Source organism: Camellia sinensis, chromosome 12, assembly GCF_055761805.1.
Source record: "Camellia sinensis isolate YWXY chromosome 12, ASM5576180v1, whole genome shotgun sequence".
NCBI classification, from domain to species: domain Eukaryota; kingdom Viridiplantae; phylum Streptophyta; class Magnoliopsida; order Ericales; family Theaceae; genus Camellia; species Camellia sinensis.
The window spans coordinates 69,862,508-69,889,857 of NC_138972.1; the positions used below are offsets into that span (position 1 = coordinate 69,862,508).

Below are 27,350 nucleotides of genomic sequence, written 5' to 3' on the forward strand. Positions count from 1 at the left end.
AAAAAAAAAAAAAGATAAAAATAGGCACAGCCACCACCCATGCCTAACTTAGCAGCCCAAGCAACTCATCAAATGTCCTTGGATGAGGTTCTAATTTGTTGGATATTAGGAACAAGATCTTGAATTGAGTAACAAAGCCTCATAACATTGCTTTTAATCCACAAAGCCACTCTAACTTTAATTAGTACCTGCAACTCTCCAAAATTTGGCTCGGCATTATTGAACTTGCACTTAGTCTTGTGTTTCCACATAGACTACACCATTGCCAGCGATAGAGCTTTCCATAATCTTGCTTCTAGCTTTCTATACTTAAAACTAGCCCACCATTCCAACAGTCCTACCAAAGAACCCGGTATAACCCAATATAATTCCCACTAATTCATCAAATGGAACCAAACCTTCTAAACTAAAGAGCAACCCATTAGCACATGATTAATTGCTTCCATGTCAGTTTACAGAAAATACACAAGTTGCTCATGTTGGCTTTAAGCACACCAATTCTCTGTAAATAAGTAGAGGTTTTAATTCTATCCTTCTATACTAACCAGCGCAAGAATTGGACTTTTGGGAGAGAGATGTGTTTCCCAAGCAAATCATGAATATGAGCATTTATACCAATTGTTGGATCACTTCTCTGGTATAATGAAGACACCAAGGATTGGCCTGATGAGGAAGTCTTTCATTTGAGCCAGTCATCATGGTTACTCAAGATAAGGATAGCTATATTCAACAAAGTATAAAGGCTTGTAACCTCTTCCTCATTCCAAGCAAATAATGGTCTTCTAAATCTCAGATTCCATCCATCATAATTAGCTTTCTGCATATATAATACACTCCCTCAAAGAAATGAGTATATCAATTGACAGATTGTATAATTTGGGAAAATCTTCTGAAATTGCTCTGACCCTAAACCACATATCATCCCAGAATTTGACTCTAGTCCTATTACCTATGATTACTTTTGAATTGTTTGCATACAAATCCTTTACTTTGATTATAGTCAACAGCAAGTAGGATCTCTAGCCATGTCCTAGAGTACTTAATCTCAAGTTTCTTAATAGGAAACCATCAACAACTTAAGATTTCATATTTGCAACAGATTATTCTTCTCCATAAGGCCTTGGTTTCAGTTGCAAATCTCCACCACCACTTTGCTAGAAGGCAATCATTGAAATCTTTGACCTTTCTTACCCCCAGACCCCCTAGCTTTTTACTCTTGGTTACCTTTTTCCATTTCACCAAATGTATCTTCCTTTTCAAATCAGAACCCCTTTTCTCTCCAGAGAAAGGAAGCTTGGAACACCTTCAAGTAGTTTGAAAAAAGACATATAATAGACTAGCAAACTGGATAATCTTGATTTTATAATTGTAAGTCTACCACCAAAAGAAAGAAATCTCCATTTCCAAGACGCAAGCCTCTTTTTAAACTTATCAATTATAGATGCCCATGTACTCTTCCTTCTAGGATTTGTACGTAATGAAAGACCTAAATAAGTGAAAGGTAATGATTTTTTCATACAATTCAATTTAGATGGAAATCAATCACCACCTTATCCGGAACTCCTATGCCACAAATATTGTAACGCCCTGAAATAAACCAACATGGACTATTCAAATTAATAAACATTCTCTACACAATGACAGTAAATCATTTCATCTCTATATATTAGATATGAGGGTCTATACAAAAGTTCTACATGTGGTATACATTCACGAATACATGAATCTATAGCATGTGAAGCATCTAATGTTAAAACGATAAAATGCCCTTAAGGGCTTACAACTTCCAAGGCTTGAGCTCGATTACACAAAAGTGGTCTCTCGGACCCATACAAGAATAGCCCTTGGCTTTACGAAAATTTACAACAAAAATAAAAGAGTAATCTACTCTTCACAAAACATCTCCATGCTCTCAACTTGGCGGGATCACCACATCTTTACCTGCACCAAATCCCATAGGGGTGAACATAAAGCCCAGCAGAGAATTCTCACAAAGTACATACAGTTATGCAACTTCAATTAAAAATGCAAATGTCGATTCTATGTCATGCTCTTTTAAACAAATTTCATTTCATGTTTTTCTTAAAGATTTCCATTTTTCAATAAAAGCTTGTAACCTCAACACATTTCAAAACTTTCAATTTTAATCAACAGGGGCAGTAAATATGACACTGGTAATCGCTAGGCTGGTGTCTGGAAGTAGGCTCTACAAGCACTACCAAATTGTCATTTTTACCAGAATTAACCAGAAGGCTCGACACCTATCTACGCGGTTTTCTGGTCTTTCACCAAGGACACTCAGGCCAACTTATCAAATCATCTACACCCCTTATCCGGACTTACCACCATATTTACCCCACACACATTGCCATAGTTCTTAATACAACATCACTTTCTTTTATGAAATAAATATCTTCAATCAAAATCTACAATGCAAAAACAATAATAAACATTTAAATGAATATACCATGCCATAATCTTTCCATGCCTCATAACACTTCTCAAATTTCTAAGTGCATAACCATTTGTCATCTCACAACCATATATCATCATATCTTTCTCCATAGTTTCTAAAACAAGCTCTCCATTTTAACAACTTCATTATGGAATCTACACACATTCATCTTTTTATCAAAAGAAATGAAAGAATTTCATGAACATTTCAATGTTTTCCAAAAATCCCCAAATTCTAGGGTTTTTATCAAAAACCCACCATTCGTCTCATTCCATAGTGAAATCCAATTGAAATCACATTTTCTTGAGTTTTATAAAAGAACATTCCCATGGATAGGATAAAGGTTGAGATCAAAACCCATTTCGTCAAAACTTTATATATATTTGGAGCAAAATCGAAATCAATACAAAACTACAAGAAGGCTTTAAAATCGTCATACATATATAGCATAACATGTATATATGACTCAAGAAATCCCTACCTCAAGCATAGAGGAGAAGAAGAGTAAAACAAGGTTGAAACTCCAAGATGTCGAAACCAACTTCTACTTGGATCAAAACGAAGCTCTTGACGAGATCTATACTTAATCTCAAAGAAGCTAGGCGAGGAGATGCCTCCAAGTGAGTAGATCTAAGGATCTTTGAGCAAAAAGTGATTTTGGAGACGGTAAAAGGGTTTCACGGTTTGGGGAAAGAAAAAGAGGGGAAAAATTAAAGAAAAAGTTAGGTGAGGGACCTATTTATAGTACTAGGTTAATAAGAAATAAAGTCCCAAAGTCAACCCAAAAGACCAAGTCAAAATCCCCAAAAGTTGAACCCAAAATCGGACTGAAATATGAGAAAAAGGGTCGCAGGTGTCAACCCCTGCAACATAGGTGTCGACCCTTATGAAGAAAACTGGGACACTTTTGCTGGACAGCAACACAGGTGTCGACCCCCCTCCTCCAAGTCTAGTGTCGATACCAAAAAGCAATAGGCAAATTCTGGACAAGGGTCGACCCTTCCCAGATTGGTGTTGACCCTTGCGGCCAACAACAAAAGGAAGGTGTCGACACCTCCAAGACTGGTGTTGACCCCAAAATGCAGTAAGCACTTTCAGAACAAGGGTCGACCCTTCCCAGATTGGTATCGACCCTTGTGACTAACAACAAAAGAAGGTGTCGGCACCTCCAAAACCAGTGTCAACCCCCAGAACAAGATTTTGAGTTTCCAAACCACTTTTCAACGTAAACAAGCGTAAACGAGCAATCTCAACAAGTTTAAATCAATTTGTACTCTCCCAAAACTAAGGTACAACCACACCAAAGATTCCCAAAATAAAATAAAGGGTTCAATTACACTTCCCAAAGATTTTAAAGGACGCAAATGTTACAGATATTACTCTTATGGTAGTTGATCTTGAGGCCTGACGTGATCTTGAAACATCTGAGGATCCTTTTCACACTCATGACCTCCAACCATTCAGCATTGCAAAAAACTATTGTATTTATAATATTTTACTTTTTAAGAGTGTACGTCGTAGATTTGTCCTTATGTAGTACAACAAATAAAAAATCATATGACATTAAGTGAGTCATTTTTTATTTCAAAACTACTTAACAAATGTGAGCGATCATGTCTTGCCTATAAATTGTTCAATTACGTGATGGGTTTGAAACATTGACATAAATATTGTCACATGGTGTTCTAAAATTATTAAATAATTAGTTGCTAGTTGAAAAATCTAAAATTCGCCGAGATATTTATTTGTGATTATGATTCAATTTTAAACAATGAATAGTAATCCTAATCAAATGATTAACAATAAATCGACACAACGACTTAACATGGAAAAAATTACATTTAGAGCACCTCCAATTGTGATAAAAAAACACGGGCCAAAACCACAAAACAATCTACTAAGAAGACAAAAAAAAATTACATACGAAAACCTTCAATTACCTAGCGAATTCACGCCTAAATTGAACTGAACCCGATGTACCTCTGCCATCACCATCTTCACCTCGGAATTGCTTTATACCCAATATCACAATGCCGATGTCGAATCCATAATGACAAGCCACTCTAAAATTCACCAAAACTTCAGACCCAAGTTTCTCGAAATCCACTAATGAACACCTCTTCGTTTTTGTGAACGAAGGAACAAAACCAACTCTTGATGTTTGTCAATATGTAGTTCGTTGATCAATCGATTACTTTCTATACATCAAGGAAACTTATATAAAAATACTCTTCAATATAGAACACTTTGTATTTTACTCCTCTTTGAGATTCCTAACGGGTTCAATCCTAAAAACAGCAAATGACGCACTTTATACTAAATAGGGGCGCGAAGACTGCTCCAGCGCTCACTTTACTGCTGGAGCGGTGCATTAAAGGCAGTACTCACATATAGGCCAACCGGCATAAGCGCAACTTATACCACTTGAGCAGTAAAACATGCTTCCTAAAAGTTCAGAATACATGCTGAGATATTGGATGATGCACTTCACCGCTCGAACGCACAAATAACCGCTAGTGCGGTCAAACAACTTTGACTTCTTTCTTGGTCAGCGAAGTGGCAAACAAGGATGCTCAAGTCAAGATACATAATGTTAGCACAAACTCTCTGCATAAGCACAACTCGGATTGAATTCGCATCTAAACTCTCATAATCTCACAGATATAATAGGGCAAATAAAATACAACAGAATGGAATTTTGTCCAACATGATTGCCAATTACAAAAGCATAACATTAATATTAATTAATAACTTCATAATTACAGCTTGCAAGTTCTAAATCATTTTTCTTCTCCCTCTATTTTTTTTTTCTTTTCTTTTGAGGAAATTTATACAAGAATATTTCTAGGGTTGAGGCTTCAAACTTGGACTTTAGCATAAAAAAAAAGGGACTCGCTTGTGCTATTTTGGCAACACGGCTAAAAGTCAACTTTTTATTTTTTGGCTTTTTTTTTTGTCACATTACCTGTTTACTTTTTTGTACTTTTTTTAAAAAAAAAAAAATTCAAAAAGTCAACTACCTACATCCCAAAATAGGCATTATAAATCTTAGATGTTGAAATGATGTACTTCATTGTATAATATTTGGTAAAACGAAAATAAAATGGTAAATCATACTCAGCTCCCTTAAAACTTAATATATATATATATATATATAAGTGATCTTTACACCTTTGATATAATTATACCGGTTTTTCTTAAAATTTGAATTCATATAATAGTTAAACTCTTTTTCATCACTAATTTATTAGTTATATAAATGAAAAAAATAATATTGTCATTTTTTTTTTGTTAAAATATATATTTATATTTATTTATTTTAGTGTATATACACTATCTACATTAGTTTTGATTACTTTAAAAAATAATATAATTATGTAAAAAATAAGAGACCAACTATATTTTTTACAAATTACAAGAAATGTGAATGTAATTTACTCAAAATAAAATTTGTTTAGATTCTAAACATTGTTTGCAAGTGTGTTTTGTTTGGTGTGAGTGATTCCTTCTATAATAATTAGTAATATAAGAGTGGTATTCTAATCAAGTCACTTTTAAAAATTATTTTATCCATCGCTGGTATAAGAGTTGTGTTATTACAATCTACAAATACAAAAATAATTCATAGAATAGATGTGAATTATTTCTACACACTTGACTTTTCTCCAAATATAAATTGGTGAAGTATTATGATAACCTTAATCTCGAAAAAAACATTATCAATGTATAGAATTTTTTGTTAATAAATGATGGAAAACCATGGAGGTCTCCTTAATGTTATTATTGAAGTCAGAGACTGTTTTTTGATCGGATTGATGTGAGAGACAACTCCAAACACTAACAACATGGGCGGTGCCCAAACTTATAATCAGATGTGAAATGTTTTCTTGTTTGGGGTTGCTTCTCCTTCAAGGGGTGGCCCTCACTTGTCCAATTACCCAATCTATAATGAATTTTCATAAAAATAAATAAATAAATAAAAATAAAAATAATTTTTAATTTCAGTAAAACAGTCAAAAAATAATTTTATTTTTATGGCAATATATGTTTGCATATGGTATAAGTCAATTTTTGTGTTTGGTGTAAGTTTTATGTGTCAGAGTTACATAAAAAATAAATAAAAAATCACATCTTTAGTGTAATTATTTTATGACTATCTTATATATTTGCAAGGTCCAAAAAAAATATGGTGCATTTGAGATTCATCTTAGATTAGTTCTGAGTCATATTTGAAATAAATTTCAATCGTATAGTATATTTTAGGATAAAGATGGGTGTTGATTTTGGTATTTTGGTGCTGATCTTGGTGTTGTTTGTTATGTTTTTGCTGTTTTTTTTCTTGGCTTTGGTTGGTTGCTCACCAACTATTGATGGCGGGCTAGCAATGGATTGGAAAGGCATATTGGTGCCAACTTAGTTGGAATTGATATGTCTCGCCAGGCCTGATCCTGAGATTTTCGAACCCAAAGCCGATAATCAACTGATAAATTTCTGGAGCCCTTCACATTTTTTTTCATTAAATAAAAAAAATTAAAGGTAAATGACAAAAGATTTGTATCAAAATCACAAAAGATACATATCATTACATTACAACAACTAATAAATATCGCTTGATTCTCGTTCTTCTTACATTTTTAGAAGCAAATAAATCAATCATACTTGCATAATCTAATTTTTTTGCAAAATCATTTTCAATGGAAAACAATGCTAATTATTTTAAATAGGCCTTTCAATTTTTTTAATAAGTCAATTTATTTTAAATTAGTTTGGGCCTTCCTTAATTTTTTTTGGACTTAAAACATATATATTATATTACACTAAACTATAATAAAAGGGAGACCCTTTTTTGGGTCTATTGTCAATGGATAACAATGTTAATTTTTTTGAATGGACCTTTCAATTTTTGAATGGGTCAATTTATTTTAAGTTAGTTTGGACCTTCTTGAATTTTTTTTTTTTGACTTAAAACATACCTAATATATTACACTAAATTATAATAGGAAGGAATCCTTTTTTGAGTATATTTTGAGGGAGCCTAGACCATGGCCTGGTGAGCCTATGCCCTGGGCCGGCCCTGTGTCTACCTATGATGCTTTTGCACTAATTTATTTTCCTTTCTTGATGTAATGATTTTTTTTTTGTTCATCAATAAAGATTTATTTTTCCAATCAAAAAAGAAAAAAAAATAAAATAAAACTTTCATTGAGGTTTGGAGAATTGACCTCATAAGTTTTGCTTAAGTAATTAGTCAAAATTTTAATTCATATACCATTTAATTCATTTTTCATTGTAAGGATGAAAATATATATATATATATATATATTATTTTCTATTTTTTTAAATTTTTTTTATCATTCTATATGTACGCTAACTACGTTAAAAGGAAGGGAAATTTGATTATAAACCCCTCTTACATTCCTTTTATTGTTAAAAGGATCAAGAAAAAAATTATACTTTCAAAACCCCCTCACAATTATAAAGTCTTGTATAAAGGACAAATTTTATTATTTAAATATTTTATTAGATTATTAGACCCTCAACTAAATCTTCCCACCTTCTCCACCCACTCTCTCTCCACCTTCTCTGTCTCTCTCCTCATAATCAACCTTAGTACACAAAGAAGTTCCAAGCAAATCATCAACTAAATGCAAGCTAGGGCAAAGTAAAAGGAGAGAGACGATCGAATAAGCACGCAATTGAGGTTTATCTAGTGATGTGTGTGTGTGTATATATATGGATATATAATGTACATAAATTGATCAAGTCGAAATTATAGCACTGGAAATTGGAGGGGAGATCTGGAAAAAGAAAGCAACCTTTTTTTGATCTGATGATAAGCATGCACATGTCCTCAGATCCTAAGGCGGAGTAGATTTGGTCGGCAGAGCAAATCTAGTAGGTAGAGATAGAGGTCGAAGATGACAGAGCAAATCTAGTATGTGGAGTAGATTTATAGTCTATGATTGAACCAAAGGTGTCCGAGCGGCAGCGGCGGCGAAAGAGGAGATCGAAGACGGTGGCGACAGATGGTCTTCCAGAGCTCTGCTGCAACGGCGAATCCATGTCGGCAACGGTGGAAGAAGCGAGAGAGAGAGAGAGAGAGAGAGAGAGAGAGAGATTGACTGTTGTTTCCAATTGGTTTCTTCTTCTTCTTTTTATTTTTTTTAATCGATCTAAGAGTAAAATTTGACTCTGGTTCGTTCATTTAGTATGTATTTTATTTTTTGTAACAGTAAAATTTTACTTTAGCTAAAAACATGTTGATTTGCTTAACAATATAAATTTTTACTTTGAATCATAGTAAACTTTACTCTGATTCAGAGTAAAATTGTACTTTCAGAGTAAAATTTTACTTTGAATCAGAGTAAAGTTTACTATGATTCAAAGTAAAATTTTACTTTGAAATACACTGTAAGGATGACTTAATAGGAGAGCTGATAGACATGATGATAGTATTGTAAAAGAAACAAGTTTGAAAATAGGGGCGTTTACACACAAGTCCTATTTTGTGTACTTATACTCCATTAAATCCTAAATAAGTTTTTTTACTCCTATAAGTCCCATTAATCTTTAATACACTGAATTACCCTTCTTGACTCGATGCCACACAATTACCAACGAGCTTCCGATGAACAACAATTTCATTAGAGTGTTGTTGATACAGATGAAGTCTGTGAATAGATCCAATTATCGAGTCATGAACACCAGCGCATACTACTCCTGAGTCTTCAACGAAATCCATTATCTCGATCCGATTTCTGGCGATTTCGGACTCGACCCAGAGGGGTTCACTGGCTTCTCGGGGGTCTTGGAGCTCCATAGAGTCAGATCCGAGTGAGCTTTGGTCATTTGATCGGACGGTAATGGCTTCGATGTTGATGAACTGACCATCTTCTTCGACTTGAACGAATCGAAAGGGTTTGAGTTTGAGGATTCCATTGTTGATGTTGGTAGTAGTAATGGATGGGGCTTTATAGATAGTTAGATATATATATATATATATATAGAGAGAGAGAGAGAGAGAGAGAAAGAGAGAGAGATAATGTATATGTTTTTCACTGAGTTCACAGATGCCACACCACTGCCATTAGAGAGAAAGAGAGAGAGATCTAGGATTTTTTGAAATTGAAAACCTTCTCAGTTTATAATATTCTCAATTTTAATCATGAAAAAAATTGAGAAATTTTTCAAAATTGATAATTATAAATTTCTTAGTTTTGATAATATTCTCAGTTCATACTAGAAAAAAATTGAAAAATTTCTTAGTTTTGATAATTATAAATTGAGAACATTCTCAGTTTTGAAATTGAGAACATTATCAGTTTGGGGATTAAATGGCAAAACGTCTTTTTACCTCTAAATGTGACTTATTGGTTCAAAATTTTTTTGATAGGACCTAAGCTACCACCAAATATGTAGATAGGACTTTTAGGTAATTAATCCTTTAAAATATTAGGGGGTTTTGAAAATACCTATATAATTCTTATCCTTTTAAAAGATAAATTAGACAGTGAGGGAGTCTATCAACAAATCCTCCTAAAAGGAAAGCCAATGAAATTATACTAAACGTCCGAGCCTTATATGATTTTTCTAAACCTTGAGAATGATCAACATAATTTATCTTATATTGGCCTATTTTGAGAAATATGTTAAAAGTTAATTTTTTAATTTTTTTTTGATTTTTTTTTAAAAAAAATGCACAAAAAAATAAAGAGTTGATATGATCCAAAAAAATTAAAAAATCAAAATGCTAATTTTTAACCATGTTGCCAAAATAGGCTATTTATATATATATATATATATATATTTAGTTTTTATATTTTTATTTTTTTAATACCTAGCATTACTTCAAGAGTAAACTACCAATAGGTCCTAATAGTTTGATTTAATTCTCATTAAGTCCTATTGAAAATAAGTCCTATTAAAATCGTCATTAAAAATAATTTTTTGTGATATTTTTTTTATGTTGCTAAAAATTGACAATTAGTGACTTTTTTTTGTCACGCTAAAACTTACAATTAGTGACGTTTTTCTATGACGAAATTTTCAAACTATTACTGAAAGTTAAAAATTAGTGACATTTTATTGTGACAATTTTTTAAACTGTCGCTAAAACTTATAATAGTGACATTTTTGTGACAAAATTTTCAAATTGTCACTTAAAATTAACAATTAGTGATTTTTTTTAATAATATTTGATGAAAAACGTTATCAATTAATATAAGACCTATTAGATAATAAATACATCTATTAATTAGGACCTGCATGTAAATTCTTTTATTTTAACAATTGACACCAATTACTTAAGTTTTGCCACTTATTTCTTGTAAGCATATATTATTTTGGGAGCTATTTTGATAAGTCCTCTTTTTAAGAATTTTATTCCATCCAATCCATATTATTTTTGACTATTCCATTAGATCCTATTTGAGGTAAGAAGATCAAAACACTCCCAATCTCTCATGTCCCCTATTAATGTTGATTGTTATTAAGTGTTGGTAGTTCCCATATATCAGGATGTTGAATGCCATTATATTCATATTAATTTGAAATAAATTTTTGTCATTGTATTGTCAATTATATGATGTGAATATTTACATCACGTAATTGAAATGAATATTCACATCATTATATTTACATTAATTTGAAATGAATTTTTCTCATTGTGTTGTCAATTACATGATGTGAATATTCATATTAAAACAGACGAATGTGAACGTTCACATCACTATATGTTGTGAACAAGAATGTTTTGTCAATTAAAAATATAACATGTTGTGAACATGTTGGGTATACCTTCTTATTGGAGTGTGGGACCCAATTGGTTTGTTAAAGAATTTTAATTTGGCTTGGTTTAGGTATAATATATTTATATATATTATATTTGTGGAGATCCAATTCAATTTGTGAAACAACTAAGGTTTGATAATAAACCCTAGATTCACAATATTTTAGGTTTTGTTTTTTTTTGCTCATCCCGTTGGTAGAAGAAAAAAAACGGCAGCAAAAAAAGTGAAACTCAATTCAGTGGGTGTGTTTTTCTTGATCCTGGTGCTTAGAAACTACATTGGTTCCAAGTTTTGATTGGTGCTTGAGTTGATCAATTAATTTGGTGGCATTTAAGTTTGGTGAAGTGATTTGTTCTAAGCTTTTGAAAATTACTCCGTTCGTGGCTTCATTGATTCGGTGTTGATTTGGGTCTATTATTTTGGGTCTTCTTCAACTCTAGTTCTGAAGATTTTGATTCATCTGTCTGGTGAGGTCTTTCCTCTTGTTTATTTGTGATTATTTGGAATTCACCTAAGGGTGGTTTTTGTGAGATCATTAGTGTCTCGTTTGTAATCGTTTGGAAATTATTTGGTTGATAGTGGAATCGGATTTCGATCCCGTAGACGTACCTCATATTGAGGGAACCACATAAAATTCTTGTGTTGTCTTTGATTTAATTTTTTCGCATTAAGTTTTTATTCCCATTGATTGATTTACTTGTGGGGAATCATCGATTTTCCCTAACAACTGGTATCAGAGCTTACTGTTTATTTGGATTTATTTATTTGTGTAAATCAATGGAGGGGAATGTGGGTCGTATGTCTAGCTTCAATGGAAGCAATTTGGTAACTTGGAAAACTAAAATGGAGGACCTATTATTTTGTAAAGATTTGTATGGACCCATTGAGGGTGATAGTGGCAAACCCGAGAGTATGAAAGATGATGAATGGAATAGGCTTAATCGAAAAGCCGTTGGTGTTATCCGTCAATGGATTGATGACAGTGTGTTTCATCATGTTGCTACTGAAACTTCAGCACATGATTTATGGAAAAAATTAGAGAGCCTTTATGATAGGAAATCAGCCACAAATAAAGCTTTTATGTTTCGTAAGTTGGTTAATTTAAAATATAAAGAGGGCAACCTATTCCGGAATATCTGAATGAAATAAAGAGTATTGTTAACCAACTTGCTTCTATGAAAATTGTTTTTGATGATGAGTTGCAGGCTTTGATGCTACTTAGTTCTTTGCCCGAAAGTTGGGAGACTTTGGTTGTGACGGTTAGTAATTCGGCACCTGATGGAGTTGTCACTATGGGCCAAGTCACTAGTAGCTTGTTGAATGAAGAACTAGAAGAAAATCAGCGGGTTCCTCTTATTCGGAAGCATTTGTTGTGAGAGGCCGAAGCAAAACAAGGGAGAGGAGTAAGACTCCTCATGGTCGTGATCAAAGCTGTGACAAATCAAAAGATGGTTCTTTTTCAAAGAAAAACATTGAGTGCCATTATTGCCATGAGAAAGGACGCATGAAGCGGGAATGCCGAAAGCTTAAGAATAAGGAGAAAAGGCGTGACAAAAGTGTGGACAAGAAGCAAGAAGACACAACGGCAGTTACTACCAATGGTGATCTCATGGTCGTTTGTGAAGATGATTGTATCAATTTTGTGGGCCAAGAGAGCAATTGGGTGATTGATTCTGGTGCTTCTTTTCATGTGACTTCTCGAGTTGATTTCTTCACTATCTATACCGAAGGAGATTATGGTTTTGTTCGAATGGGTAATGAAGGCTTGTCCAAGATTATTGGCATGGGTGATGTTTGCTTGGAAACAAATTTGGGCTGCAAGTTGTTGCTTAAAGATATGAGGCATGTTCCCGACATTCGCTTCAATTTGATCTCTACCGGGAAGCTAGATGATGAAGGTTACAACAACAAATTTGGTGATGGAATATGGAAGCTCACAAAGGGTTCCTTGGTGGTGGCTAAGTGTAAGAATACTCATACACTTTATTCGATGCAAGGAAAAATTTGTAAAGGTATTGTCAATGCACTTGAAGCTGATACTTCTACTAAATTGTGGCACAAGCGACTTGGGCACATGAGTGAAAAGGGGCTGCAAGTTTTGTTCAAGAAAGAGCTTCTACCTGGTTTGAAAGGTACACATCTCAAAACTTGTGTTCATTGTTTGGCGGGTAAACAACATAGAGTTTCTTTTCATAAGAATGTTGCTTCTAGAAAAGAAAATGTTCTGGAGTTGATTCATTCGGATGTTTGTGGTCCTTTAAAAGTTAGAACACATAGTGGTGCACTTTATTTTGTTACTTTCATTGATGATTATTCAAGGAAAGTTTGGACTTTTCTACTAAAAACTAAAGATCAAGTTCTAGAAGTATTTAAGCATTTTCAGGCCATGGTTGAAAGAGAAACAGGGCATAAATTGAAGTGCATCCGATCAGACAATGGTGGTGAATACATTGGGCCATTTGATGAGTATTGTCGCAACCAAGGTATTCGGCATCAAAAGACAGTTAAGAAGACTCCTCAACAAAATGGAGTTGCCGAGAGGATGAACCGCACCATTGTGGAAAGAACAAGGTGTTTGCTTTCACAAGCTAAATTGCCAAGATCCTTTTGGGGTGAGGCATTGAAGACGTCGGTTGACGTGATCAATTTGTCTCATTCCTATCCTTTGAATGGTGATGTTCCAGAAAGAGTTTGGATCGGTAAAGATGTATCTTATGAGCACTTGAGAGTGTTTGGTTGCCGAGCTTTTGTTCACATTCCAAAGGATGAGAGGTCCAAGCTTGATAGTAAGTCAAGACAATGTATTTTTCTTGGCTATGGGCGTGATGAATTTGGGTATAGATTGTGGGATCCGATCGACAAGAAAGTCATTCGAAGCCGTGATGTTGTGTTTCTTGAAGACCAAACAATTGAAGACTTTGGCAAAGACGATCAACCGGAGCCAAAAGCTAGTGATCTCATTGACATGGATTTATCTCCTTCATCTTCAGTTGATGATGAAAACGGGAGAGATGTGCAGCCACCTATTGAAGAAGCGGAGGATGATGCTAATCCTAATGAAGTTGAGCCAGAAATTAAGGAAGAGCATCTAACTCAAGAATCGCTACCACAACTTGAGTTGAGGAAATCTACAAGGGACCGACAACCTTCAAGAAAGTATCCTCCCAATGAATTTGTGTTGATTTCCGATCAAAGGGAGCGTGAGAGCTACCAAGAAGCAATTGAGCATGCAAAGAAAGGTGATTGGAAAAAGGCCATGGAAGAGGAGATGAACTCCTTACTTGAAAATCACACTTATGATTTAGTGAAGTTGCCTAAGGGGAGGAAAATTTTGAAAAATAAGTGGGTCTTCAAATTGAAGAATGATGGCAAGAATCTGAGGTACAAAGCACGTCTTGTTGTGAAAGGCTTTGGGCAAAAGAAAAGTATTGACTTTGACGAGATTTTCTCACCGGTTGTAAAGATGTCTTCTATTCGGGTTGTACTTGGCATGGCTGCAAGTATGAACTTTGAAGTTGAGCAACTTGATGTGAAGACCGCATTTTTGCATGATGATCTTGAAGAAGAAATTTACATGGAGCAACCGGAAGGCTTTGTGGAAAAAGGGAAAAAAAAATTTGTTTGCAGATTGAAGAAAAGTTTGTATGGTCTCAAGCAAGCTCCACGACAATGGTACAAAAAATTTGACTATTTGATGATGAATAATGGTTTTTCTAAAACCACTTCGGACCATTGTGTGTTTGTGAAAAAATTTTTGGATGACAAATTTATTATTCTTTTGCTTTATGTTGATGACATGTTAATTGTGGGTCAAGATTCTACCATGATAAACAAGTTGAAATTGGAGTTGAGCAAGTCTTTTGCTATGAAAGATTTGGGACCGGCAAAGCAAATTCTTGCTATGAAAATTGTTCGTGATCGCAAAGAGGAGCTGATTTGGTTATCTCAAGAAAGCTACATTGAGAAAATTCTTGAAAGGTTCAACATGAATAAAGCAAAGCCGATTGGTTGTCCACTTGCGGGTCACTTCAAGCTTAGTTCGAATCAATGTCCTACAAGTGGAAAAGACAAAGAAGAGATGTTGAAAGTTCCTTGTGCTTCAGCAGTTGGTTCTTTGATGTACGCACGGTTTGTACAAGGCCGGATATTGCTTATGCAGTTGGTGTGGTGAGTCGTTTTCTCTCTAATCCGGGTAAAAAACATTGGGCAGCGGTAAAATGGATTTTAAGGTATCTTCGAGGGACTTCGAAGGTGTGTTTGTGTTTTGGAGATGGTAAGCTGATGCTTGATGGGTTCACTGATTCTGACATGGGCGGTGATGTTGATTCTAGGAAATCTACTTCGGGGTATTTGATGACTTTTGCAGGGGGAGCTGTGACATGGCAATCTAAATTACAAAAATGTGTTGCTCTCTCAACTACCGAAGCTGAATTTATTGCCATTACGGAAGCTTGCAAAGAAGAGTTATGGTTGAAGAAATTTTTGCAAGAGTTGGGTTTAAAGCAAGAAAAGTATGTGCTTTATTGTGATAGTCAAAGTGCTATTCACTTGAGTAAAAATTCTACTTTTCATTCGAGATCGAAACACATTGATGTGAGATACCACTGGATTCGTGATGTGTTAGATTCGAAGTTGCTACAACTCGAAAAGGTTCTCACGGATGATAATATTTCGGATATGTTAACTAAGATTTTGTCGAGAGACAAACATTTGAAGTGTTGAACTTTGGCGGGTATGGTTGATATCTCCACCTAAGTCGGTAGGGGGAGAATTGTTGGGTATACCTCCTTATTGGAGTGTGGGACCCAATTGGTTTGTTAAAGAATTTTAATTTGGCTTGGTTTAGGTATAATATATTTATATATATTATATTTGTGGAGATCCAATTCAATTTAGGAAACAACTAAGGTTAGATAATAAACCCTAGATTCACAATATTTTAAGTTTTGTTTTTTTTGCTCATCCCGTTGGTAGAAGAAAAAAAACGGCAGCAACAAAAGTGAAACTCAATTCAGTGGGTGTGTTTTTCTTGATCCTGGTGCTAAGAAGCTACATTGGTTCCAAGTTTTGATTGGTGCTTGAGTTGATCAATTAATTTGGTGGCATTTAAGTTTGGTGAAGTGATTTGTTCTAAGCTTTTGAAAATTACTCCGTTCGTGGCTGCTTTGATTCGGTGTTGATTTGGGTCTATTATTTTGGGTCTTCTTCAACTCTGGTTCTGAAAATTTTGGTTCATCTGCCTGATGAGGTCTTTCCTCTTGTTTATTTATGATTATTTGGAATTCACCTAAGGGTGGTTTTTGTGAGATCATTAGTGTCTCGTTTGTAATCGTTTGGAAATTATTTGGTTGATAGTGGAATCGGATTTCGATCCCGTGGATGTACCTCACATTGAGGGAATCACGTAAAATTCTTGTGTTGCCTTTGATTTAATTTTTCCGCATTAAGTTTTTATTCCCATTGATTGATTTACTTGTGGGGAATCATCGATTTTTCCTAACAGAACATTCACATTATTGCATTAGATCAGAGAATTTTTCGGAAAAGTGTTGTGAACGTTCACATCATATGAGAGAAAATGTTCACATTATTTTTAATGTGTTGTCAATTAAAAATAAGAAGTTTCACATATTGTGAATGTTTACATCGCTACAATAAATGAAAGAGAATTTTTCGAAAAGGTATTGTGAACGTTCACATCCGATGAAAGAGAATGTTCACATTATTTTTAATGTGTTGTCAATTAAAAATATATTCACATCAGATAAGAGAGAATTTTCACATTTTTTTAATGTGTTATCAATTAAAAATGTATTCACATCAGATGAGAGAGAGTTCACATTATTTTTAACGTGTTGTCAATTAAAAATATATTCACATTATATAATAATATAAAATAATAACATCAAAGTTATTTAATTTGTATGTGAAATTTCATATGCCTTGGTCCTTTACCCTCTCTCTCCACATTAAATATCAATATTAAATATAAGGGCATAAGAGTCTAAGAAAATAATATAAATCAAGAAAAAATACTTTATGGAATAAAAGTATAAATACATGAGACTAAGTGGGTTAACAAATTGACTTCTTGGGTTAGGACACTTTTAAATGGGATTTATTAATAAAAATCCCTATATTTTTAGTAATGAAACGATTACTTATTTTAAAAAATTAATAAATTTTAAAGGATATATTACACTTTGCACTCATTTTACATCAAATTTCACTTTGATTTCTCATTTTTTATTATAACAGTCAATCCTTCCCACGTTCTATTAAATTATAATGTGACCTTATGTTATTTTGGTGTTAAATTTGTTTACAAAAATTATCATGTAACCATCACACAATGCATTCTTTTAGGATAATTTTTTTTTTTTTCATTGTTTCTTCTTCTTCTCTATTTCTTCATTAAAAGTTGTATTTTTGCTTTAAATCATGTAAGGATTATGTTAATAAATTTAACATCAAACAAACAGAAGCCACGTTTACAATTTAATCGAAAGTGTAACAAATAGACTTTACAATTGAAAAATATTACTAAAGTGAAATTTAATATAAAATAAATGAGAGAAAAATATAATTTACTCAATGTAAAATTCAAACACAACATAAATTACAGTCGGTTGAGTTCCCTATTTGCAACTCTTAGGCTAAGTCACATGAACTCATGCAATATATCATCCTAATTATCGCCAATATTGACAAGTATCTTAAATGCTATCCTTAGTTTTGCTTTTAAAAAATATATATATACATTAAGCGAAAACAAAGACAAAAACAAAAAAATATATATAATATAAGTTTCTGTAAAAAGAAAAAAAAGAAAAAAAATCAAAAATCAAAAGGCAAAACAAAACAATTTGCTTTGCCTTGTCCTTATCTGTTTCTTGGTTTCATGCTCTAAATTCAAATATCAAATATTTAATTCTTTGAATAGTGGGTGAGATAGCACTAGTTTGATACTGTGGGGTACTAAAAAGATTTCAGAGATTTCACTGGCTAGAATTGCTGCTGACTAGGGTTCCATGGTCGGATTGTAATGAAAGTAAAAATCAACAAACAATTGAATTCTAATTGATTATAGGGAAACCATGGGCAATATTATCACTGCAACAGAATTAAAGTTTTAGAGAATAAAATTTAGAGATGAAATTATTGTTTAACATTTTTATTGTGAAAAGTATGTTATTATATTTTTAGTAACGAAAATTAGATATTAATGATAAATTATTATCTTTTTAAGATTAAATTTTTTGTCTCAAAAAATAAACCCTTTTGAGACTAAATTATTTTGTCTCTAAAAATGTATTTATTAGTGATATATTCAAAATTTTGTCGTTAAAATCTTTATTTTTTAATTTTTGGGTCAAACTTTCAACGACTATTTTCATGACGATAGAAATTAGTTCATAAATATCTTTTGTAACAAAATTTTTACTTTTAAAAATCAAAAAATTTAATCTCTAAATTTTTTATAAATTATAATGTATAGGTCACGTTTGATTTGTGAATAAGAGAATGACACTGAATAAAATAATATCGCATTTAGTTCAAATTTTTTAACTTGGAATAAATAATTCCGAAAAAATCTTTTATCCCCTATATGTAGGATAACTTATTTCAGAATAACACTTCTATTAAAAGTAAAAGATAAAAAATCTAAAAACACCTTTTTTGGAGTAAATTATCTTGGGAATTGTAATCGCAAGACATATAAATCAGAGAAAATTGCAAATCAGTTTATGTTTTTAAAAATAATTTTAAATTAGTGGTAAACTTTACTAATTTTAATAATTAAAGTTATAAATTTTTTCATAAATTTATAAATATTTTATGAAATTATCACTTATTTGTAAATTAAGTTTGACCATAAGGTAATTAAACGTTTGAAGATTTAATTAACTAATGAGTTTGACATCAAAAATCTTGACAAGACAAAATATACTTGGGATGGAGATTACTCCAGATAAGGTAGGAGACACTGTAGTCTTACCCAAAACCAATACTTGCCACAAGTTTTACAGCGCTTTGGCATGAGCAGTAAGTCCAAACTGATTAATACTCCATTGGTAAGATTTTAACTATCAGTGCAAAACAACTCAATTCTTTGCAGTTCCATCGTTTTATTAATATAATCTCATATGAAATGTATTATTTTGTCATTAATAAAGATTTTTTGCAGATCATAAAAACAATAATAATAATAAATTAAAAAAATATATATTTTTGTTGTGAAAGCTTTTGTTTCTACTGCCATTATCTTCCATTGTCAACTGCCATTAAAGTGGATTTTCACCAAATTTGGAGGACAAAAACACCACTTCCAAAGGTCACAAATAACTTAATTAGCCACAATATTTTTGTTGTGAAAGCTTTTGTTTCTACTGCCATTATCTTCCATTGTCAACTGCCCATTAAAGTGGATTTTCACCAAATTTGGAGGACAAAAACACCACTTCCAAAGGTCACAAATAACTTAATTAGCTACAAAAGTCATGTTAGAAAGATACAAAAACCAGGTAATCTATCTTCCATCATACAAAAAAGAAAAAAGAAAAAAAAGGACGTAATCTTTACATCACAAAATTGGTGGGCAACTAATTAAAAACAGAAAACCAATGTATTCCCCTTTCTTACTTTAAAAGAGATAAATACTAAATTATGCAGCAAAATATTGAAAAAGAAATAGGTTAAACATAAAGTAAAATAATAATACCAAATCTATCATGATAATTAGGTCAAATTTGGAGAAACGAATAAATAATGAGTTGGGTAATTTAGTACTAGTATACTGTTAGTCTCTGAGCTCCAAGACAACAAATTGAGTGTTTGCTTTATAAATGGTATAGATAGACAGATAGAACACGATAAATTAGGGTTAATCACATTTTTAGTCTCCAACGTATAAACCTTGTGTCATTGTAGTCTTTAATATTTAAATTATGTCAATCTGATTGCCGATATGTATGAAAAATATCTTAATTTGGTTTGTCAATATTTAAGACGTAATTGAAAATATTAAGAGACTAGACTGAAATATTTTTTATATATTGGAAATAAAATTGATATAATTTAAATTTTGGAGACCAATTTAAAACACTTTTATATATTACAAATTAAATTGACACAATTTAAACATTGAAATTAAAATTTATTTAACCCTATATATAAATTACATACTAAAAAATTAAAAAGACTCATAACATTCCAAACAAGCATTGACATTGACAATTCGTTCCTATCTTATATCTTAAATGGGGTAGCCCATGCATTTTTCAAGTGGGTGGTGAGCTACTTTTTCTCACCTTGAATTGTTGTTTCAGTGCTCGTTATCGTGTCTGCTTTATTGCTTTGGTTTCGTACAGTGAATGTATCCATTAGGCATGAAATTGGTTGCTTTAAGACCACAAAACAACGAGTCCAGATCTCCGTGACACCCGTGACGTCTTCTCCTGTGATGTCAAAATGACGTCGTTTTAGCCTAATATTTTTTTTCCTCCTTGTTTTGCTCTTTCTCTAAGCTCTCACTAAAACATATAAAGGTTTTAAAGACTAAACATTTTAGTCTTTAAAAGTAAAAATTTTATTCCAAAAGATATTTAAGAATCAATTTCTATTTAGGGACCAATTTCTATCAACAAAATTTTAAAAATATCACTAATAAATAGATTTTTAAGAATAAAATAATTTGGTCTCAAAATGATTTATTTTTTTAGACAAAAAATTTGGTCCAAAAGGATAATAATTCATTACTAATGTCCAATTTTCGTTACTAAAAATATAATAACGCTTTTCGTAACAAAAATATTTAGTGCCAAAATTTTAGTCTCTAAAACCTTAAATTTTTTTGTAGTGTCTCAAAGGGACGCAGAGTTGATAACCCTAAGCACCTCGAATGACCGAAGATGAAGAAGACTATGGCAGCGGAGGCGAGAGAGAAAGAGAGAAGAAGAAGAAGAAGAAGAGGAGAATTTAGGTGAAGCAAAATCAAAAAAATAAAATAAAAAATGAATCGGTTCTTAATCGTTTTTCACAAACATGAATCTCTTTCACGAATCACTCTTTTTGTTCAACACACTTCACTCACCTCCACTCTTGCTTGGAAGTCCATCATTGATTTTATCTTTTCATCAATTCTTTATCTGCTTTTATTGAAATAAGGGTTATTGCTCACATTCTTTTACAAGGCCACAAACAAAAATTAAGAGTGTGGAACGCTGCTGTGTTTGGAAAAGTTGAAATTAAGCTTAAGGATGCTGAAGAGGAAGCTCATGCAATTGAATTAATTGCAGAAGATAGACCACTGCTGGGAAATGAACAAGCTAGAAGAAAGGAACTAATGGGTGAAATCTGGAGGTTGAACAAAATGTTGGAACGTATCTGGTTACAAAAGTCAAGAGTTAGTTGGGCCACACAAGGGGATAGGAATACCAGGCATTTTCACATTATGGCGTGCAACAGAAACAGTAGGAATTCTTTGTGCTCTGTTCTGGTGAATGGCTCAATGGTTGAGGAACTTTTGAAGGTTAGACTTGAGGTAAAGAAGCATTTCATGAACCACTTCTCTGAAAATTGGGTTGTTAGGCCTAAACTGGTTGGTCAGTTCAAACATATTGGAGATAGTCCAGCAGTGGATTTGTTGGAAGCAGAGTTTACAGAGGAGGAAGTTAGTCATGTGATTAAGAGCTGTGAAGGAAACAAAGCACCTCGGCCTGATGGGTTTAATTTTGCCTTTTTTAAGAAATGCTGGGGAATAGTTAAGTCTGAGATAATGCAATTCTTTAGTGAGTTCCATCAGAATGCCACTTTGGTTAGTGGTTTAAATAGTTCATTCATTGCTCTAATTCCCAAAGTGGATAGCCCATCAATCTTGAATGAATATCAACCCATTAGTCTTATCGTTCTTTGTACAAAATTCTTGCTGAGGTCTTGGCAAATAGAATGAAGCAAGTGATGCCAAGAATCATTAGTGAGTCTCAATCAGCATTTTTGAGGGGTAGGAATATTCTGGACGGGATTCTTATTGCAAATGAGGTAGTTGATGGGTGGAGAAAATTGAATAAGAAAGGTCTAGTGTTGAAACTAGACTTTGAAAAGGCTTATGATTCGTCAATTGGAAATTCTTGTTTAATGTGTGTGCCAATTTCGGATTTGGTGAAAGATGGGTGAGATGGATGAAAGCTTGTGTAACCTCCACAAAAGTGTCAGTTTTAGTGAACGGTTCACCTACCGAGGAGTTTTATCCACAGAGAGGCCTACGGCAAGGGGACCCATTATCCCCATTTCTCTTCAATATAGTGGCTGAGGGGCTTAATATCTTGTTTGTCAGAGCAAAGGAAATGGGTTTAATTGAAGGAGTTACCATAGGTAATCAAGGGGTAAAAGTAATGCATCTACAATTTGCTGATGATACAATACTGTTTTGTGAAGCTCAGTGGGTGGAAGTGGTAACCGTCAAAAGAATACTTAGGTGTTTTGAACTTATATCAGGGCTGAAAATTAACTATCATAAGAGTGTGATTGCTGCAGTTGGTGTGGATGAAGAGCTGATGCAAGGCTTTGCTTCTCGATTAAATTGTACATATCAAAACTTGCCTCTAAAGTACCTTGGGTTACCTTCAGGAGCTAACCCTAGGAGGAAAAGTACTTGGAAGCCAGTCTAGGATAGATTTAAATAGAAATTACCCTCATGGAAGAGAAGGTTGCTCTCGTTTGCTGGGAGGCTAACTTTGATTAAATCTGTTTTGAGTAACTTGCCTATTTACTACATGTCCTTGTTCAAACTTCCAGTGGGGGTGGCTAAAGAAATTGATAAAATTCAAGAAAATTTCCCATGGAGGAGTTCAGATCTAAGAAGAAAAGTTCACATGGTTAAATAGGAAGCCATTACCAAGAGTAAAAATTTAGAAGGTTTGAGAGTTAGAAGATCCGTAGATATGAATAAGTGGCTATTGATGAAATGGTGGTGAAGGTTTGGGAAAGAAAACCACACTTTGTGGAAGGACGTTATATGTTCAAAGTATAATTTGGGGAGTGGAAGATGGCTGCCTCATATGGAAGGAAATATCAGAGTTTGAAAAATTTGGTCTGATATAATTAATGCAGTTAGATGTCGGCCTGAATTTTTAAATTTCTATCTTGATAATGCAGTCATTCAGTTGGGAAATGGTAGGAGAGCTCAATTCTGATTAGATAAATGGTCTGGGGAATTGTGTCTTAAGACTGAGTTTTCCAGACTATTCTCTCTATTCACCGATAAGTATGGAACAATTTCTGAATTTTATACTAGAAGAGGAGGGCTGCAGGATTGGAATATGGAATTTAGGAGGCCTTTGTTAGCCTGGGAAGAGGAGGAGGTACGTAGGTTACATACCTTAATAAGATCTATACCAGCCATTCGGGTCTCAAGTCCAGATATTTGGAAGTGGAAGGCTGATCCAACTGGGTTATTCTCTATTGCATTAGTATACAAAAGATGTGAATTGTCCTTGGGGCCTGTTAGGAATATGGCAGTGGCAGTTTGGCATCACTGTGCTCCACTTAAAGTAAAATTCTTTGGGTGGTTGGCATGGCAAAGATAAAGTGAAAACATCAAGTTTCCTGCAGAGAATAGGGATCTTAGATGTGAATTCTAATGTGGGTTGTGTTTTCTGTCATGATGAAGTGGAAACAATCTATCATATCTTGCTTTTTTGCCCTTTTGTTTGGCTGTTATGGTCTCATATTATGAAATGGTGGGGTGTACAGTGGGTTATACCAAACTCAGTGGAAAGATTGTTGCACTGGTGGTCATTCTGTAAGATGAAAAAGATTGAGAAGCAGCTATGGAAGGTTATACCTTTGGCTGTCCTTTGGTCCACATGGAAGCATAGAAACGACTGTATGTTTAATGGGTTGTGGCCAAATTTTGAAGATCTCTGTGAGCTGGTCAAAGTAAGAATAGCTGTGTGGGTCAAATCTTCCCCAGTCAAACTGGAGTTCTCTGTTAATGATATAGTCTTTAACTTGCAACAGGTCCAATATTGTATTCGACATAGGAGTTGAGTCTTGACCCTGGAGTGTGTATCTGCTGGAGTGCATATCAGGTTCAAATTCTGCTGGAGTGTGTATTTGAGGTTTAGGTTCAGATTCTTTCCTGCTGGACTATGAGGCTCAGTGGTGGACTGATATGCTGGACTACCTTGGTAGTGATTTAGTGTAGTGGTGTGCTTTGTAAGGTTGAAGGCATCTCCTGAGGTGTTTGGTGCAGGAAAGAGGGTGTTTACTAGGTGTGTACAGATACTATGAGGGTGCCACTGCTAAATGTTTTGGAGCTCAGTATAGTTTAGAGTGGCTCAGTTTATTTAGTGATCTCTGTGAGCTCAGTATAGTTTGTGTGGACCTTGGATGAGCAGTAAGTTTGGTGTTCATAGGTTTGCTCTGATGGTTCAGATTCAGGTTGCTGGTTCAAGTTCTAGTTTGTTGATTGGGCTGCCTTACAGATATGCTTGGATTGCTCAGTAGTAGAATTATACAAGGCCCTCAGCTTTATTTTTCTTCAAATTTAAGAACTATCTTGGTTGTTATACATTAGGTTCTATTTTGTTAGGCTGATGTCAACTAGTAGGCTGCTTACTGCTGATCTGCTGTTGTATGCTGGTTTGTGCAGCTTATTGGTCTGAGCAGCTACTGCTGGTGGAAGTCTGCTGATGGAAATCTGCTGGTGCCCCTAAGTAAATTTTGGAAGTCTGCTGGTGCCTTTAGTTAGTTTTAAGGTTAAAACTGTATGCTGCTTTGCCTCAATTTTGCATAGATGGTGGAGCTACTGAAAATTGGTAGGCATGCGGATGTAGGAAGCTGGTCTGATCTGTGCAGATTGTCTGTGAAGGTAAATCTGTCACCAAAGTTGGAAGCTGGTCTGAAGCTGCTACTTTGGCACTAACCTGATTGGTATGTAGCAGATTGTTGGAGTACATTGTCATGATGGAGAAAAATAAAAGGATGGAATGTGCCTTCTTGCTTGGTGAGGTTAGCCAATTAGATGGAATATGCCTTGTTGCTGCAGAGCTAAGTCACAAATCAGTAGCTTTGAGGGGTAGAAGCTAAATCTGAATTGAGATTGGCTGCAAAAGTATTACGCTGAATTGCTGTCATCTTAGTTTTGATCAAAGCAGAAACTTTGATCAAAACAAGGCCCATAGGTCATGTTTCAGAGCACATGCAGGGGTTGGGGAGTATATCTGCAGGATGAACATGGGACGTCAACTGAAGCCATGAATCTAATGATTGATAGGAATAGTGGGTTATGAATTTGGATGGATGGTTCTGCATCAGGATCTGTTATGCTGGATGATCTGTCCTGCTATGCTATGGATGGATGGTTTGTTCTGCTTTTGGTCTTGGATATGGTTCTAGTTGCATGGTTGATCCTAGACTGTTATGCTTGGGTAGGGATCTGATATGTTGGTCTTGCTTGTGTGCAGTAGCAATGTTTGGGAGTACTGTCCTGTTACTCATACCAGTTGAACCCTACTGAATGGGACCTGAACTGATGTCTGCTCATCTGATGTTTGCTGCCTTGCTGCTTAACTCTGTATCTTGTTAATTTCTTAGTGTATGTTGGTGTGGTTGAAATTTGTTTATTTCTCTCTTTTGTTTTGTTCTCTCTTTTAGATTGGTTTCTCGCCAATCTTTGGGCTTAGTGTTAACAAATGATTGTGCTTCCTCCTTGGTGCCAACCTAGTTGGGATTTTGGAGTGTTAGCTATGATATTTTTTGCACTTCCCTCCTTTATTGATGTATCTTGTTGCTTGTACTTTCTCATCTCATCAATAAAGTTTCCTTTTTTCTTTGCTGATAAAAAAAAAGAAAGAAAGGCCACATAATAACTTAACTAGTTGTACGGGGAGGAAATAATTCTCCTCGTATAATCCTGTTGACCAAGTCCACGCTCCTCCGTACGACGTCGCTTTGTCACCTGAAAACACAAACGTGAGCTAGCCGGCGGGTGTGTGCCGGAAACCTCTCCGATGCCTAAGTCAGTAAGCTTGACAAATAGACAAAGTTTTATGTTCTCTAAAAGGTTGTGTTCAATTACCTCCTCCAAGGTGATGCTTGTGAGCTTTTATAAGTTTCCCGTGGCACAATCCTAGTAGGACTTGTATTTCTCCATGCAGAGTCCTCCTAGGATTCATTCTCCTAAGGATAATGCTTATCCTTTTACACCCTCCCCCACTGCTTAAACCAAGTGGGATGGTTTTCTCTTCGGCCGAACTACCTCATGACCGAAATAACATTGGCTATGCCGAACCGTAGAATAGGCCATACTAACCGTAGTTCGGTTCTTCTTGCCACACCATATATTGGTTCTCCCATACACGAACCGTGGTGCATTTGAACCGCTCTACCAAGTAATAACATTCCAACCGATCTTGACCGGAACAACTTATAACCAGACTATCTCGGAGATCGGTTTAACTAGAAGCCACCCCGGACCGGAGTAGCTTTACATCCCTGAGCCGAAGTAACATTTACTTCTCCCAGCCGGAGTAACTACGCTTCTCCTGGGCCGGAGTAACATTGCTCTCCTGGGCCGGAGTATCCTTCACGGCCTTCTTACTTAGTCCTTCGCGTTTTGGGCCTCAAAGCCCAACTTGCAGCTCGGCCCAATTTTTCCCAAAAATTACCCTCTCAATTGCCCCTTAATTCCATCTGCGCAGCATGATTGGGATTATCAGTCTACTGGCCGAGCTAGAGTTTATAAAGCCTTTCCAGCCGAGCTAAAAACCCGTTAGCCTCTCCAGCCGAGCGAAAAACCCTCAGGCTCTCCAACCGAGCTAATTTTACCTCGGGTATCACTATGTCCGGTCAAAACGTCTCTTCAATCACAGCGACTGTAACGCTTCCCATTCCAGTGACACGTGGCAAGCTCTGATAAGCTGTGACCAACTGTCATGCCGCCCTTCAGAAATTTTGTACTGTTCCCGCCTCTTTTTGCCGCCTTTTTCTCTCCCTTCTGTCACAAAACATCCTTTCTACTTCTTGAATCACTTACTCAACTGTTTTTATCTTCTCTCTCTGTGCCTTTGCTTCTCCAGCCTCTGAGCCTCCTGAATCTGTGT

General features: G+C 34.5%; 2 protein-coding genes across 2 annotated transcripts; both read left to right on the top strand.

The window, feature by feature from the left end:
* The first annotated feature begins 21,697 nt into the window (after positions 1-21,697).
* LOC114305951 (uncharacterized) lies at positions 21,698-22,419 on the top strand. Its single transcript, XM_082896962.1, has 2 exons — positions 21,698-22,060; positions 22,177-22,419. Exons 1-2 carry the CDS (start codon positions 21,698-21,700, stop codon positions 22,417-22,419), a joined length of 606 nt encoding a protein of 201 aa, XP_082753088.1.
* A 5-nt stretch (positions 22,420-22,424) lies between these two features.
* LOC145803640 (uncharacterized) lies at positions 22,425-25,688 on the top strand. Its single transcript, XM_082896963.1, has 7 exons — positions 22,425-22,893; positions 23,041-23,120; positions 23,472-23,606; positions 23,998-24,264; positions 24,899-24,952; positions 25,043-25,145; positions 25,564-25,688. Exons 1-7 carry the CDS (start codon positions 22,425-22,427, stop codon positions 25,686-25,688), a joined length of 1,233 nt encoding a protein of 410 aa, XP_082753089.1.
* The last annotated feature ends 1,662 nt before the right edge of the window (positions 25,689-27,350 follow it).